General features: G+C 47.2%; 1 protein-coding gene across 3 annotated transcripts in view; it reads right to left on the reverse strand.

Moving 5' to 3' along the window:
* Positions 1-17247, reverse strand: part of CSNK1D (casein kinase 1, delta) — a 37454-nt gene that overhangs the window by 18935 nt on the left and 1272 nt on the right. For all 3 annotated transcript variants that reach the window (XM_010856364.1, XM_010856365.1, XM_010856366.1), the window contains exon 2: positions 11026-11136. In XM_010856364.1, coding sequence (XP_010854666.1) covers positions 11026-11136 — 111 coding nt within the window. The remainder of the gene's footprint in view (positions 1-11025; positions 11137-17247) is intronic.

Raw genomic sequence — 17247 nt, forward strand, 5'->3', positions numbered from 1 at the left:
ATGGCAATGGTTTCTTGAGAGGACACGCGTGGTAAAATTCTCAAATCACCACACTCAAAACACATGCAGTTTGATTCCTCTCAATAATGCTGATTAAAAAAAAAATAAACCAGAATGTTTTAGTTTTCTTTTCACGCTAAAGTCACCTGAGCCATCTGAAGTGGATTTGGGGGTGAGGGGAGGCAGGACTTTCAGCAACCTTGGCCACGTGTGTTCACAAGGCCTCGCTCACTGACCATTACACCCCCTCCACTGACGTCAGAACCCGGTGCCCGAGGGTCTTTCTGCAGCTGGAGTGTGGGTGGCACAGCACTGCAGGTGGCACATGTGACGCAGCGCAGACACAGTCCACATTCACACTGGCCCAACCGCCTGCCCCAGTAATCTCCTTCACAGAAGTCCCCCGCCTAGGGTACAACCTAGGACCATGCACTGCCATGTAGTCACCATGGTTAAGTCTAGAACAGTTTTTTAACCTTCCATCAAAGAGAAATTTTTGAAGAGTTCAGGTCAATATTGAATGGTCCTCAATTTTGGATTTGCCTGATTGCTGGTTCTCATCACCTGACAGATGGAAATCTGCCAGATTTCTCCAACAAAAATTACTTTTTCTTTGTAAGTTATTTTGGCTGTGCTTCAGGGCATGTGGGATCTTAGTTCCCTCACCAGGTTCTGGACCTGGGTCCTAGGCAGTGAAAGCGCAGAGTCTTAACCAGGGGACCACCAGGGAATTCTCCTTTTTATTATTAATACATAATCTGCAACTGATGCTGAAGCTGAAACTCCAATACTTTGGCCACCTCATGCGAAGAGTTGACTCATTGGAAAAGACCCTGATGCTGGGAGGGACTGGGGGGCAGGAGGAGAAAGGGACAACAGAGGATGAGATGGCTGGATGGCATCACCAACTCAATGGACGTGAGTTTGAGTGAACTCCGGGAGTTGGTGATGGACAGTGAGGCCTGGCGTGCTGTGATTCATGGTGTCGCAAAGAGTTGGACACAACTGAGTGACTGAACTGAACTGAATCTGTGAGGGAAAAAAAAGTAATCTGTGGATGAAGCTTTGAGGGCAGTGTCAATACTTGAACTTGTATCAGGTTGGTGTAAAAGTAACTGTGGTTTTGCATTGTTGAACTTTGCTGTTTAATATTGGAATACATTCTTCAATGTGGTTATACTACACATCATTTTAATGTGCATTTCTCACTTTATGTTTTTTTGCTAATGTATTACTTGCTGTTTATTTTACATTTGTTTTAGACCATGGAAATGATGCTAGACAAAAAACAAATTCAAGCAATCTTATTTGAGTTCAAAATATGTCGGAAAGCAGCAGAGACAACTTGCAACATCATCACATTTGACCCAGGAACTGCTAATGAATGTATGCGAAGTTTTGCAAAGGAGATGAGAGCCTTCAAGATAAGTGTAGTGGTTGGCCATCAGAAGTTGACAACAACAAACTCAGATCATCATCGAAGCTGATCCTCTTAAAAGTACACGAGAAACTGCCAAAGAACTCAATGTCAACCATTCTATGGTTGTTTGGCATTTGAAGCAAATAGGAAAGGTGAAAAGGCTTGCCAAGTAGGTGCCTCAAGAGCTGACAGAAAATTTAAAAAAATTGTCGCTCTGAAGTGTCACCTTCTCTTACTCTACATAACAATGAACCATTCTCAATCAGATTATGACATGCAATGCAAAGTGGATTTTATACCACAACTAGCGACAACTAACTAGCCCAGTGGTTGGACTGAGAAGAAATGGAAGTTCCAGAGCACTTCCCAAAGCCAAAATTGCACCCCCCCAAAAAAAGTCATGGTCACTATTTGGTGGTCTGCTGCCCGTCTAATCCACTACAACTTTCTGAATCCCAGTGAAACCATTACATCTGAGAAGTATGCTCAGCAAATCGATGAGATGCACTGAAAATTGCAGTGGCTGTGTTGGTCAACAGAATGGGTCCAATTCTCCAAAAGTTGAACAAATTGGGCTGCAAAGTTTTGCTTCACCCACCATATTCACCTGATCTCTGGTCAACCAACTACCACTTCTTCAAGCATCTCAACAACATTCTTTTGCAAGCAAAATGCTTCCACAACCAGCAAGAGGCAGAAAATGCTTTCTAAAAGTTGGTCCAATCCTGAAGCACAGATTTTTATGCTACAGATTTGAATAAACAAACTTATTTCTTGTTTGCAACAATGTGTTCATTGTAATGGTTCCTGTTTTGATCAATAAAGATGTCTTTGAGCCTAGTTAAAATGTTTTAAAATTCACAGATGGCAGTAATTTACTTTTGTACCAACCTGATATGTTTGTATCCATCCAGTTACCCTTTAAACCAATCAAGTAACAAAAGTGTCCACAAAGTGGCGAGTTTCCATTTGATTGTTCCTTCTGCCCCTCTGTAGAGCTTAACTTCACACCTGAGCCTGTGTATAGAGCACTGTAGACTCATGAATTCTCTGTGTGTAGAGCATTGTGAACTCATGAACTTGCCCCTCTTCCATGCGTCATATAAATTTTAGGACTGTGTGTGTGTGTATGTGTAGAGAATTCTGGACTCATGAATTCTCCCCCTTCCATGTGTCATATAAATCTTAGGATTGTGTGTGTGGGTATGCAGAACATTGTGGATGCGTGAATTCTCCCCTCTTCCATGTGTCACATAAATTTCAGCACTATTTGTTCTGGTTCTGTGAAGCATGTCATGGGTAATTTGATAGGGGTCACATCCACTCTGTAGATTGCTTTAAGTAGTATGGCCATTTAAACACTATTCATTCTTCCAATCCAAAAGCACGGTATATCTTTCCATTTCTTTAACTCATCTTCAATTTCCTTTATCAGCGTTCAATCGTTCTCAGCATATGTCTTTCACCCTCCTCGCTTAGGTTTTTCCTAAGTATTTTATACTACTTGATAGAATTTTTAAAAAGACTGTCTTTTTTACCTTCCCTTTGTGTTATTTCATTGTTAGTGTAAAGAAATGACATAGATTCCTGTATGTTACACTTGTATCCTGCTACCTTGATGAATTCATTATCAGTTCTGGTAGTTTGTGTGTGAAGTCAGTACACAGGGTTTTCTGTACACCTATGTGCACATAAAGACAATTTTACCTCTTCCTTACCAATTTGGATACCTTTTGTTTTTTTTTGTCCAAAAGAACTATGTTGAATAGAAGTGTTGAGAATCTCTTTCACATATTATAATCCGTTATTCATGATGAGGCTTTAATTGAAGCCACTTCAAGCTCGTTCCTGTGTCCTCGGGACTCCTGCCAGAGTACCTGTTTCCTTTCAGCCACATGCTTCAGACTCACCTTCCCTCTTCCCGGCTCACCCTGGAATCTGGGCTCCTCTTGGTGTGGAGTGATACTAGAAGCTGCCACCTGGGTGCCGGCTTGAGTGTGTGGCATTTACGTCTTGGTCAACCTGGCCCTTCACCGTTCTTCAAATCTGTCAGCCTGTCCTGTGGGAGGAGGGCCCTGCTGGACTGTGAGCAGAATCCCCTGAGCCCTCTCTCTGAGCAGCTCTGGGACACAACATCTTGCCAAGTCGTTCTCTCCATGAACAGCATGTCTTCGCTTGCTTGAATCCTCATCAGCATCCTCCGATGCGTTTTCCACACACGGGTCACACCTGGCTTAGGGTTTATTCCTCTGTACTTATGGTTCGTCTTTCACTACTGTAAGCAGTATTATAAGAACACCACTTTGGCCTCTGGACTTCTCTGGGGCCAACAGCCACCTGACCAGGGATCTTGGTTCTCTGTCCGACGAGATGTTTGCAGGTGGCTGTGCCAAGGAGCCAGTGGAGCTGCTGTGCAGTACTGGCAACTGAAAGTGGGTCGCTATGCTCCAGGTTCAGCTTCCCATCCATGACCCCTGGGGTCATACCTGACCTCCAAGTGGATCTCTCTAAGCCCTAGAGTGAGCTGTACACAGAGGGCTTACGGAACTTAAAGGAGGGCAAAGCAGTGGAGCTGACCTTTGAGAAGTCCCCCAAGGGCATGGAGTCTCTCCAGTCACCAGGGGGCTGAAAGCAGCCATGGGAGGGGCTATCTTTTCACAACCCAAGGTTTGAGGAGCAAAGAGGCAAAAGCAGGGAAAGGGTGGGTAGGGGCACTGCCATGGACCTCAGGCAGGGTCCATGGCATCCCCCCACTTCCTTCTTGGCAAGGGGAGGGGTGAGACAGAAGGCAGCAGCTCTGGGGAGGGGTGAGACAGAAGGCAGCAGCTCTGGGCAAGTGCTTGCGGGCGAGGAGGAAACACCTCCGGAACCTGCATACCTCTTGGTCTCTACTCCCAAATTTCCAGCTTTTCCAAGTGGCCAGGACGTGGAAGTGTTTTCCTGTGGAAGGCTATGTAGTAATAACACTTCCTGTGTCGGAGAAGGCGGAGCACAAGACCACAGGACACACCACTGCTCTCTGGGACCCCCTCTCTCAGGGCTGAGACAGGGCTTCCCCTGCTGGCCTCCTCCTGACCTGTTCTTGGGATAGGACACGGGACTGAGGACAGGCAGAGAGACGGCTGGCAACAGCTGCAGACCTGCTAGCCCTCTCCCTCCACCGAAGCCAGCACCACTTGTTTACTGCTCCCTGGGGGCCCACTTTCTCAGGATGCCAAACTGCACTAGCTGTGTGCAAATGAACCATCTGTATTTTAACTTTTTCCTTCATAGAAATGCTCCACTGTGTATTTCAGTCTAGAGCAGTGCATTCTCTACCATCAATGCTCCACAGGAGACAAGGTTTTAACTCTTGCCCCATGACTTGATCTCCTACTGGAAGGATGGAAATCAGTTTGAGCAGGAAATGTGGTGTAGACAGGTCAGGAGAGGCAGGACCAGGTGACAGCACCAAGAGGAAGCGTGGTTGGGTAAGGGCTGTCTCTACGTGTGATGAGGGATTCCCGTTTCGGACCTGCGATCCCAGGCACAGACTTGCTTCACCTCCCTGAGCCTTCACCAGGGTTCCTGTGTGTCTGTAAAAAGTGGATTCAAAGGGTACCAGCTCGAGCCTCCAGGTGAAGATGAAGCAAAATCCTTACGCTTTAATAACGCTGAGCTTTCTCGCCCTGGCTTCTCCCGACCACAGGCAAGGGCTTCTTCCTAGTATCTGGCGTCAGCAACCTGCCCCCAGCAGCAGTGGTCAGTGTTGTGGCAGCTGAAGGACAAGGGGCTCAGTTCACAAGCTGGGACTCAGTGCTGGAATGGGGTAGATACACTGGAGCACATGGAGGGACGTATGTCTGATGCTGGGTTCTGTCACCCCAGTGTCTGCCCATCTACTTACTATTTGTGGGGGCTTCACAGGACTTCATGAGTCACTGATCTGGAAATAACACGAGGTAGCCTAGGTGGTGTAAATATAAGGCAGTGGCCTTTTCCCATGTTCTTCTGGGGTTTTGTTGTTTACAAGCTTCCTACTGTATTCAAAGAAGAGACGGATAAAAGGTTGTGCACCAGGCAAAGGATCTGAGACACAAATTTGGGGGTACCCCACCCCCCATCTCAAAACAGGGGTCTTAAGACCTTCTTTCGTGTTCCCTTCCCCCATTTCAGACCAAATCTTCTGTACTAAAAACTTGACTCCTATTTTACTCCCTTCTCCATCCTCACCAACACACCTGTACCTTTAGTCTGTGCGGGTATCTCCACAACTCAAAACGTTTGTCCAGAAGTACTGAAGCAGCTAGAAACATTCCATCCCTTGTCCCCAACTCCAGGTCAAGGCTGTTACTTGACATGATTCATGACAAACACACTGCTGCATTTGCATGGATCAAAACTACTTTAATCTCAAATCCTAGGGAAGAGAGGAGGTCGGTGGGGGTGCTTCCTTGTAGAAAGTGAGGTTGGGAGATCACTCAGGGGAAGATACATGTATCTCCAGGTCACTCAAGAGCTTTTGTGCAAGTGTAAGAAACGTCTATCCAAGTGGCCACACGACTGTTTAACAGGAAACAAATATAACTCCATGTTCTCTGTTAGACACCAAAGCTTTGTTTGAAATCTTGAATTTATGAGGAAGGAGTAGTTTGTCCTCTTCTGGTTCCCCTTCCCCTTGCTCTCCAACTACAGGAGACTTCAGCCCTGGGGCTGCAGGGACTTCACCCCCGGAAAGCAAAGACTCAGTGGCTGACTCTGCTGTGCCCCCACTTCCTTTCTCACTCGCCATGTCCTGTCACATGGGCTGGCTCTTTTCCTCTTTTCCCTGTCAAATGTAAAGAATAAAGACTAGCTTGCACTGAGGAGAAAAAGAATTCTATTTCCTAACTGACTGTTGGTGGTGTAATAAGAGAACTAATTTTATACTTTGATCTGAAGTATCTGGCTCACCGCTCTAACTTGTCTTGTTGGTTTCCTATGTAGGAAGTCAGATCATGCACAAGTAAATTTTTTCTTTCTTTCTTCTCCATCCTTATTCTTTGACACTTCCCCCTTCTCTGGTAGCTGAGACATGCCAAGTCACACTGGAGAAGAATGATTAATGGCAAGGTTGAAGATGATGTGGATGTAACAGGAGCCCCCAAGACTTTCCAGGTGAAGGCAAATGTGGGTAAACACCTGGGAACACATCCCTGTGGCTGGGGTGCCACCCTACAGGCCGAGCACCTGCCTGCTTCACAGAATGCCTTTCCACCAACAGGCTCTGCACCAGCGGGTATGGGCGAGGGAGTCACTGTGGCACCATGATTAAGAGCAAAACCCTAAAAGCCAGCCAGGGCTCCTCCTCAACACAGGGAGGTCTGTTTATGGAGACACAAGAGCCTATAAACTGCAATGAAATCCATCGAACCACAACTGTGTCAACATTGAAGAACCTCAGGAACACAGCAGGTCAAAGAGGAAAATTGTAGAATACACACAGTGTGACTGTATTACTCATGTCCAGAAGCGTGTGAACTAGGAGACGTGGGGCACGGACCTGCCACTCGTCTGCTCTGACGGTCCACTTCACTGGCAGCACCGTCTCTTACTGGTGACCCCAACACACCTTATCACCTCAAGATAAGATGCAGTAGAAGCAGGGCGCTCCTCTTCTCGGTTCCCTGGCCAGAAGAGGAAGATGCTATGTAGCCTGCTTCATCCTTGGCAGACTGTCTTGCAAACTAAATGCTGAGGTCCAGGCAGCAATCAACTCTAAAGCCACTCACAAGAATAACCCTGCTCCCTGTGCACAGACAGCTGCCCCATGACCTCAGAGGTGTGATGCAGCGAGACCAGAAAGCTGAAACGCACCTGGGATGCCAGACTGCCGCTCCTGGGGCTGGGGCAGGACATGTGAGGCCGCAGGTGAGAGACACAGCCATCAGAGTGCTACCCGGTGACCAGCCATGCCAGGGACACTCAGCTGCCCCTGCCCACTTGCCCTTAACATGGGAAATGGGTCACTTGGACTATTATGTGCAGCTCTGGACACTTGATACTTTTTCCCTCATTCAGTCCAAAGATAACCAAAGCATATGCCTGGGGGTGAAACAGGAGGGATACCACCAGGTAAATGCTTTCCATTGGATTTGCGGAAAGTTTCAATGTAAAGATAGGGACTCAGTATTAATGCAAATACAATAGTTCATGAAGTGTTTGGCAATTCAACCTTAAAACAACTGTAAATACCATGGCCAAATGTTTCTGGGCGATGTCATTAGATTTTAAAAAACTAACTTCTTGCAGGATAATGGAGAAAAAAAAAATTAGAAACAAACTAAGCAAGGGCACGGGGAGCCAGGCTTTGGGCAGCTGCAGAGAAGTCCTGGGTGGGCACACGGGTGCAGAAGGCCTTCCTGCTTGCTCTCTCAAGCACATGGCTCTGGGGGTTCATTTTAGTATTCCAACAGCCACGAGCTCTACACGTTCTTAGGTACTGTGAAACCTTTCCTAATAAAAAAGATCATAAATGTCTTAAATATACTGTGGGAACTGACCAGGCATGTAAAATGAGAGTGAACTTGGGTGAGAGGCCACCTGTTTCTACTGCCACGTCACTGGTGGCATTCACCCACCATCAGCGCAGAGCTCCCACCCTTCACCCCTGGCCTGAATTCTCATACAAAGGGCCCACCCTCTCCTCCCACACCTGCCACAAGCCTCGACCAGAAGCAGCTGTGAACTAAACAAAATATCTCCACTCGAAGGTTTCCCAAGGAGAGCGTGGTCTAAAGATACTTTGTGGGATTATTAGGTCAGCCTCTAGGTTCTGCCTGGCAGTCCACTTTGTTTTGATAAAAACTGGGTGTCCACCCAAGTCCTTCACCAACATAATTAACTTAAAATTATTTCTGCTATTTCAAGTTTTTTAATCTATTGCACCAACTAGATCTGGGGCTCGTTCCTGATTGCTGACCCTCATAGAGGGCTGCTCTGCAGGAGTGGTCTGGGAGCTACAGTGCTCATGTTCAAACCTGTGTTCTTTAGAAACAGCCTCAGTTTCTTCATTCGTTATATGAGGGTGATGACACCTACTGCACACGACTGTGGTGGAGAACATGCCGGCACATGTAAAAACACTTTTAACAATACCTGACACTGGTGTGTCTTTTTTTTTTGCTTTTGCCTTTATTGAAGTAAAATTGGTATAAAACATATTAGTTTCATGTGTACAATTTCATCTTTGTATACAATAAAAGGTGATCACCACTGTAAGTCTGGTTGCCAAATGCTACCATACAACTAAAATTTTTCACCCATCTCATCCACACCCCAAAACATGTTGCTGTTGTTTTTTTTAAATGCCAACCCCTCCCTCCCTTAGGTGGCCTGAGTGAGCCAGCACAGCAGCTCTCTCTAGTGGAGTACTGTAAGGCCACCATTACCAGGCAGCAACCCAGGCAACACTGTACTACGAGCTAGAGAGGGCAAAGCAAGCCCTGGGCTACAAGCTTTCTCCTATGATGATGTCAATTTATCAACTGTCTGCAAAGAAGCCCAGAGCTCAGTATAAAAAGAAAAAAAACCATGATCAGAGATGTACCACCTAAGATGGATACAGCAGGGTGGCCAACAGCAGAGCTATGAGGTTTCCAGGCGGAGGCCTGTATTTCCTCTGCCATCCCAGCTTCGACAAGCTCACAAAATAGTACCAGCATGGAGCTCTCTGCTCCCGGACAGAATCAGTTTTCTAAAACAAACATTTACATCTTGATAGAATTCACCAAGTGTATATCTGAAGCAAGAGTAAAACCCAATCTACGTGTGGGTAGGGTCAGACAGGAGAATATCTTATCTAGAATTCTGGTGGGTTTCCATGATCCTACGGGAAGGGCATGGGAAGACTAAAGTAAGTGATCTTTTGCATTCTAAAATAGGGGGTCTAAGCAGAAAGTACATGCAGGGGCATTTAGCAGCATCTGCAGACATTTCTGATCATCCCAACTTGGGGGAGGGGGTGAGGGCCTACTGGCACCTAGGATGCTGCTCTCTGTCCTCCATGCAGGAGACAGCTTCCACAATAAACAGTAACGCTTTGGAGGAGAGACCCTGTCTAACCCAAATAAACTCTTTTCTGTTGAGGCAGGATCTTAGTTCTCTGACCAGGGACTGAACCTGTGCCCTTAGTGGAGAAAGCAGAGTCCTAATCACTGGACTGCCAGGGAATTCCCTTTGTTGAGTCTTAATCTACTCCATATTAGTTCCTCCCTGGCATCAGTTCTTCTCCTTCCCTCTGTCCCTGGGCACCCAGCTGCTGAGTTCCCAGAGATGCTGCTCCTCAAATGCACAGGCTTTTCAGTCAGAAGGTTTCATCCAATCCCCATTACCAAGCTCCTCCCACCATGAAGGCCATATCCCAAGTCACCTGTTCCTATTCAGCACCACCTTAAAAGCTGTGGAGACTGCACCTGGTGCCTGAGAAGCTCACCAGGGGCCTCCAGAGGGCAGACACACTGACAGGGTCCTCTGTCAACCTCTCCTGGGCACTGGAGGGGCCAGGGAGTCTCCTCTCTATGTGCCATCCGAGAACCTACAGCTTTTTCTGGTCTCATAATACTAGGGATGAGAGGCACCGGACACCCCACCTGCAATCATCTCACAGGACTCTGAATGTTGCTTTAAGATGTACCTGCTGCTAGAGACACCTTGTGCTACGTCAACAGAGCTATGGTGGTTTCTCGAAGTAGCAGCACAGATCTGGTTTCTGGTAGCAGCAGCACAAATTAAGCTGCTTTGTGAAGCAAAGATGCCAAGAAGTCACCTCACCAGTCCTCCCTTTCCACCTGACAAAGGTGCCAACACAGACTCTGAAGACAAGCTTTCCTTTGGCAAAGTGCCAGGAGCCCACCCCCCATCCCCAACTCTCAAAGTATCATGGGGGCTTCTGCCTTGAAGGGTTTCCAAGAGGGAATAACACAGCTATTCTTCACACACAAAGCCCTGTCCCCAGAGAAATTCAAGACATTCAGGGTTGTGCCTAGGCTTTCCAAGCTCCTTGGGGAGCAGCACAGGCACATCCTTCAAAATGCTGCAGTGTCTTCAGGACTGAGACCCCCCCCCCACCCCACGAATAAGACCCCTTCCTGCTCTATTAGCCAAACAATCTCAGAGTCTAGAGAATTCTAAAAGGGAGATTCTGAAATCAGGATGGGTGCTCTCTGACATCCGGTACCCTCAGGCCCAAGGGGAGGTTTCACAGAAGCGGGACAGTAACTGAGCTGAAAGGGATCTCACTCAGGAGGAAGAGTCCGCGGACCATCCCAAAGCCACAGGCATGACTGAGACAGCACAGGAGGATCAGCAGGAAGCTTCAAGTCAGTGCTGACATAAGTTCGTGTTCAAAGACACCAGTACATAACATTCCCTAAGAAGGGAATATTCATGCAAAGAGCATAAAATGATGTTTGTCGAGTGAGGTCCTTTGCAGGCTTCTCAGATAGTATCTGAAGGAAGCCACAGGATGGGGTAAAGGCTATGAACGTTCCTGCCCCCTTTCCAAATCAACCAGACTGTGATTCATGACATCTGCCATCTCCCTTATCAAACACCACCTTGGTTTTCTTAATAGGTAAAAATCATACCTCCTCCCTGCATCATTTTGTAGATTTTGCTCTCAATGTGGAGCTGAGGGTGTTTGGTTTTGACACATTCAAGCTTGATGGCAACTTCTTCTCCTGCAGCAATGTCCGTACCTTGGCAAAGAAAGAAAACCACAAATGTTAATCATCTGGTATCTCCCACCTAACCCGACATTACAACACACTGGAGAGACAACGAGTGCTCTCAGAATCTTCTGAGGACAACCAGCTGATGGATGTACTCCACTTTCTACTACAAAATGGTGTCAGTGGTAGATAAACCCTTGTGGGAAAATAACCTTATTTTCACTTTTTAAAATAGGAGTATGTAATATGTATAGAAAAATTTTACATGGCGTTGTATCACCCACTTCCATATGGCCCTCCTCTGATCACCAGGAGACCCAGAGACAGGCTGTACAGTTCTCCCCACAGGATCCCTACTTGGTCTGAACCTTCTCATCCAGCCTGCTGGTCAGCCCTGCATTCACCCACCCTAGGCTAGACCATGGGGAGTCCCAGGGCAACACATTCTATGTCGACCCCATTTCTCCATGCTTCCTTGATGGGCCTCAAGGGTGTACAATCCTCTCTCCAGAGGGAAAGCTGGGTTTCCACTGAACAACCACATGGCCTAAACCCATCTCAGTCCATGCGGCCCAAGTACCAAGTCACAAACAGCAGGGTGGTTCTCAAGGGGGCTTGGTTCCCACGACATGGCAGGAGCCATCATTCGCCCGACACAGGTCAGGCCCAGGGAGACCCAGCACGTCCCTTCCCTCCCAGGGACCAGGACATTGCTCTGTGTCTCCTAGGGACACTGGATCAGGACTGGGTTCTGTCCGCAAAGCCCTAATCACACCTACGCAACACGTACTTGTCACTTCTCTTTTGCCAATTTTGTGTTAAAACTAGCAACATATCTGCTCACATCTCCTGATCACCAGCCTATGACTGAAGATCAGAGGTTTAACCTCACGATGCCACTCTCTTCTTTACTACAATGTGGACCTACATACGTGACAACCACTACCCGTGCAGGCTTATCACAAAAATGTTCCTGAGTGCCAGTCTGACTCAAAGCTATGCTATAAGACCCCCCTCACCCTCCCAAGGCACATTCACTAGAGAGAATAGGAAAAGCAGTCTTAGAAAGCACATACCTAGGTCTCCCTTTGCTTTCCTCACCAGTTCTAAGTTAAAGCACTTTAATTCTTCCCAGAAGTACGGTTGTTTGTGAAGAAATTAACACTGGCTCCAGCAGCCCAGACGAAACCGAGACCCATGCTGGGCAAAGCAATGTTGCCAGTCCCTGGCAACTCAAGTTTCACCACCTGAGTTCAGAGGGGAGACCAGGAGTCTGTTTCTTGGAGTTGTGGGGATGAATGGGTTGCTGGTTACAAAGCACACTGAGACTCCCGGACAAAAGGCAGAGTAAGGTCAGCAAGCATTAGAACAATGAAGACCTGCAGGAGAGTTGTCTGCTTGACATTCACGAACCCAGTAAATGCCCAAAAAAGAGAAACTGTCTCCTCTAGTCTGCTGGGACAGCTGCTTGAAATGTATCCATTTCTAGTGGCCCTAGGTACAAAGCTGGTCACCAGTGCTGGGGTTCCACGGGAATAACCACCATTTGATCACTGTTAGTGACCACCTTCAATTGAAGAGCTCCCTTTACCATGCCACAAAAACTCCTGGGTACTCCGAAGAAAGATAGGTAATACATTTTGTCCTTCCTGCCTCAGATTGGGATAATTTACCTAATCACAAGAGAAATGACTTCATTTTAAAATGTACTGTGTAAATGGAAAATGAACTCTGAGTTCCTGTGAGGACCTGGAACTCTGAACTGAACTTGCCAGCCCATGAGGAACAGATGACTCATCTTTCTAGTTACCTCAGCTACCCCCCCACCCCAAAGCAGGAGCATCAGGGAGTCTGTGATTATAGCACTCTTGCTCTTTCAACTATGTCTGTTCTGTCAACCTTGCCAAGAGGCAGGTTCTCAATGACAACATAGCCTGAGCCTGCACAGGCTACCTACTGAACTTGCACCTTCAAAAAGGCTGAGAACACTTCTAGCTCCACTGTATCATGGTTGATAAAGCTAACATCTGAGTCACCCCTGCAATACTGACAGTCTTGGGGACAAATGACCACAGGCAACTCTGAAACACAGTTGAATTCCAGTCTCCCCTAACATCACACCAGCAACAAAGCCAGCCTCCCCCAAGACCACACAGAGCAAAAGTCAGCTTCACCTAAGATTACACCAGGAAACAGCTCACCTCCTCCATGATTACACCAGCAAACAGCGTCAGCCTGCCCTAAGATTACACCAGGACAGAGTCAGCCTGCCCTAAGATTACACCAGGACAGCGTCAGCCTGCCCTAAGATTACACCAGGACAGAGTCAGCCTGCCCTAAGATTACACCAGGACAGCGTCCACCTCCTCCACGATCGTATCAGAACAGAGTCAGCCCCTACAGCGTCACAGATGCAAAGGGTGCCCTGAGTCTGATGACTGAAAGAGGAAAGGCTGGACATGGGTTCTGTGCCAAACAGACTCGAGGGCAGCACCCACTCCAGGCTGTCTCCTCTGAGAGGTCTTCACCACTGGGTGAAGGAGCAGAGCTTCAAGTTCTGTATGTTCCATGGGAACTAAACAAGAGAGACCCCTTGTTTAGTTTAGACCCCTTGCACCACTCTGTAGCCCTGCAGTCCTATCCCAACTCCCCTGGCTGACAGCAGCCCCTGTGCTCTACCACCAGTGCTGGCCCACGTCTTGTCCCCAGACTGCCACCAGTCCACAAAGGGAAAACACAGTATAGCGAGGAAGCACCCAAGAGCTCTGATGGCAACATGACATTGCTGCATTTTAATCTTATTTAACAAAAGTGCTGGTCTGCCACAACTGGAAATTACAAAGCTTGGGCCTTCACAACAGGTAACTTTTAGAAGTATTTCTAGATGCTGCTGCTAAGCCGCGTCAGTCGTGTCCGACTCCATGCGACCCCATAGATGGCAGCCCACCAGGCTCCCCATCCCTGGGATTCTCCAGCCAAGAACACTGGAGTGGGTTGCCATTTCCTTCTCCAATGCATGAAAGTGAAAAGTGAAAGTGAAGTCGCTCAGTCGTGTCCGGGTCCTAGCGACCCCATGGACTGCAGCCCACTAGGCTTCTCTATCCATGGGATTCTCCAAGCAAGAGTACTGGAGTGGGGTGCCATTGCCTTCTCCACTTCTAGATGGGGAACGAAAAAATCTGAAAGGTATTACTGAGCTCTGGGTTCCAGATTCAGAGCAAGTCAAAACCAAGCGGTACATCATGATTACTCTTAGTGTCTGTTTACAGTGAGATGTTTTATCCCCCAACAACCTCAGCTCTTTTGCGCAGTTCCACTGCTGGTCAGACAAGAGTTCCCTCTCACCAGGTAAAGATGTTAGTCTATGTTTAGACACAGGTTGATGCTGGTCCTAGGAAAACAAAATTATGTCCCTCAAGTTGAGAGCAAAGGCAGAGGATAAATGAAGTGAACTTAACCCTAAGCTTGGCCCTTTCCTGGAAGAGAAAGGTTAACTCCCACCGATGGCTGTCTTATCTTAAGAAATAGGGAGAGGCCTCTCAACAGCAGGTCAAAAGTTACTCTCGCAGGACAACCACTGACAAAGCAGCTGACTTGGTATCTAGAAACACTCAGGCCACCACTGTAGAGGACACAGGTGTGTGACTGCAGGAGCTCACACTGCAACTGCTTTCCTCTCCTGGCCTGTCAGCCACCATTCTGGAGCCTCTACTGCGTGCCAGACACCCCACTGAAGAGAAGTGAAAGTCAGAGAAGGGAAAACATGAAAACCAAGTATGAAGAGGTTACTAAGCTTTAGGTCCCCCAAAGTGTTTGTGTATATGATAAAGTCAAACTGCAAAGTCCACCTGGGTGAAGACTGGACAGATGAGGCCATCCTCTGACAAACCGATTGTCAGGATCAAGTACAAATGCCAACAGCTTGCAGGAAGAAAACCTCCTTCATTCCACCAATCATGAAAGGGGGTGGGTCCAAGGTACTGTAACCACCTCTACAAGACAAACATGGACAAGAATAGAGCTCCATGAGAACAGGGGGATCACAGTTTGGGAAAGACTGGAATAAACTGCAGGGCACAGTGCTGAGTGCTCATGTCAGCACAGCAGGCTTCTGGAAAGGGAGGCCAGCTCTGGGCCTTCTTGGTTCATAAGGCATTTAGCAAGCTGAAGGATAGCTCTCAACCCTCAGCTTCAAACACCTAAAAGCACTAGAAAGTCCAAGAAGACCCCAAACCCCACGCTCAAAGCAAGGTGGAGGAGGAGGAGTCCAGAGTGATCTGACCTATAGCAAAGTGACAGCAACTGGAACAACTTTAATCGTCATCATACTGTAATTTGTAGGACATAATTTTAAGATGAGAACCAAATTCATCATTCCTCAACTAATGACTAATTAATTGCCTAAAAAATGGAAAAAAAAAACCAACCCAGAAACAACAGTGGTACAGATGACTCAATACATCCCATGGTCCTTGGACCATAAAAAAGACTGAGAGCTGAAGAACTGATGGTTTCAAATGGTGGTGGCTAGAGAAGACTCTTCAGAGTCCCTTGGACTGCAAGGAGATTAAACCAGTCAATCCTAAAGGAAATCAACCTTGAATATTCATTGGAAGGACTGATGCTGAAGCTCCGATACTTTGACCACCTAATGTGAAGACCCAACTCACTGGAAAAACACCCTGATGCTGGGAAAGACTAAAGGCAAAAGAAGAACGGGGTGCAGCAGAGGATAAGACGGTTGGATGGCACCATCAATTCAATGGACATGATTCTGAGCAAATTGTGGGATATAGTGGAGGACAGAGAGCCTGGTGCTGCAATCCACAGGGTCACAAAGAGTCAGACACAACTTAGTGACTGAACCACCTCTGACCCACTTTTCCAGTCACACATCTCAATCTAACAAGACCACGTCACATTTTCTCAGTGAGGTAGCATGTAGCCTGAAGCCACCACTACATGGGCCAAGAGCCATGGCTGATGAAAATAACTGGTTGTATCCAACCACACACAAGTAACTCTAAGTGTATTCCAAGGGCTGGGCCATGTGGGTACTCATAAGGAGTGCTCAAGAGCCACAGTGTATCCATCTTAGGACAAATGTGAAGGAGAACACTGAAGACAGATCCCTCTGGGACCAGTCAGCATGATGATCTGTATCAAGCACCACTGGTGTGCCCAGAACAAGGTGAGGCCCAAAGGACACACTTGTGAATAAGCCTACAGGGTCTCCCACAAAACTCTCAACTTCTTTGTGAATGCCCTGGTGACAGTGTTCCACACTCTGACTGAACAAAGTTTTGGAAAGCAGAGAGCTGTCTGGCAAGGTTTCAGACCAGAGAACAAAAAGTCTCAAAACACTTGACTTTTTCCTATCAGTGTAAAGGTGGCTAATGGATTGGCTTTTCAGTATGGCTCCTAGGTCTTAGGTTAAAACTTTTGCCAAAATCTATTGTTCTATAAATAAGGCAAACAGCATGCATTTACCCAGCACTTTGCCTCCCAAAACACTGCTGAGAAGGCAACTGCTGACTACCAGACATAAATATTTAAACAGCAAAATGCAAGTGTCTCTAAAGTGTATTCTACTCAGCAGGGAAGTAAAGCACACACTGATGTGACAGGTTTCCCCGTAGGGTAAGGCTACCAAAAATAGTTAGGAACTCCCCTAAGTGTGGATTCCTCTTACACTGTCAGCCCAGGAGGTCGTGCATCCTTTTGGGAACTATAGCCAAGGATGCGGCAGTGAGCACACGGACTTGGGACCATCTGAAAGGCATAACCAGAAGCATTACTGACAAACGAAGCTATTCCTGACCCTCCCTGACACCAGCCAAACAAAAACACCAGAGCGGGCTGCGCAAGCACAGAGCATGTTTACCCCCAAACTTGCGCAATGACAGTCCCTCTGCACACGCACCGCGTGCCAGGCTGGACGTCCCCAATGTGGGGGTAGGAGTAACTTATATACAATTATTCCTCTGGGAAAACCCAATAAGGTATTTTTAAACTTTGAACTGTAAGACTCAAGACAACCTTTTATTACACACGTGTATATGCGCTTTCTTTCACTGGAAATCTTAAGCCATCCGGAACGTTCTAATCTTCGCCCCCCCCCCCCCCCCCCCCCCCCCC

Source organism: Bison bison, unplaced genomic scaffold, assembly GCF_000754665.1.
Source record: "Bison bison bison isolate TAMUID 2011002044 unplaced genomic scaffold, Bison_UMD1.0 scf7180017864371, whole genome shotgun sequence".
Lineage (NCBI taxonomy): Eukaryota > Metazoa > Chordata > Mammalia > Artiodactyla > Bovidae > Bison > Bison bison.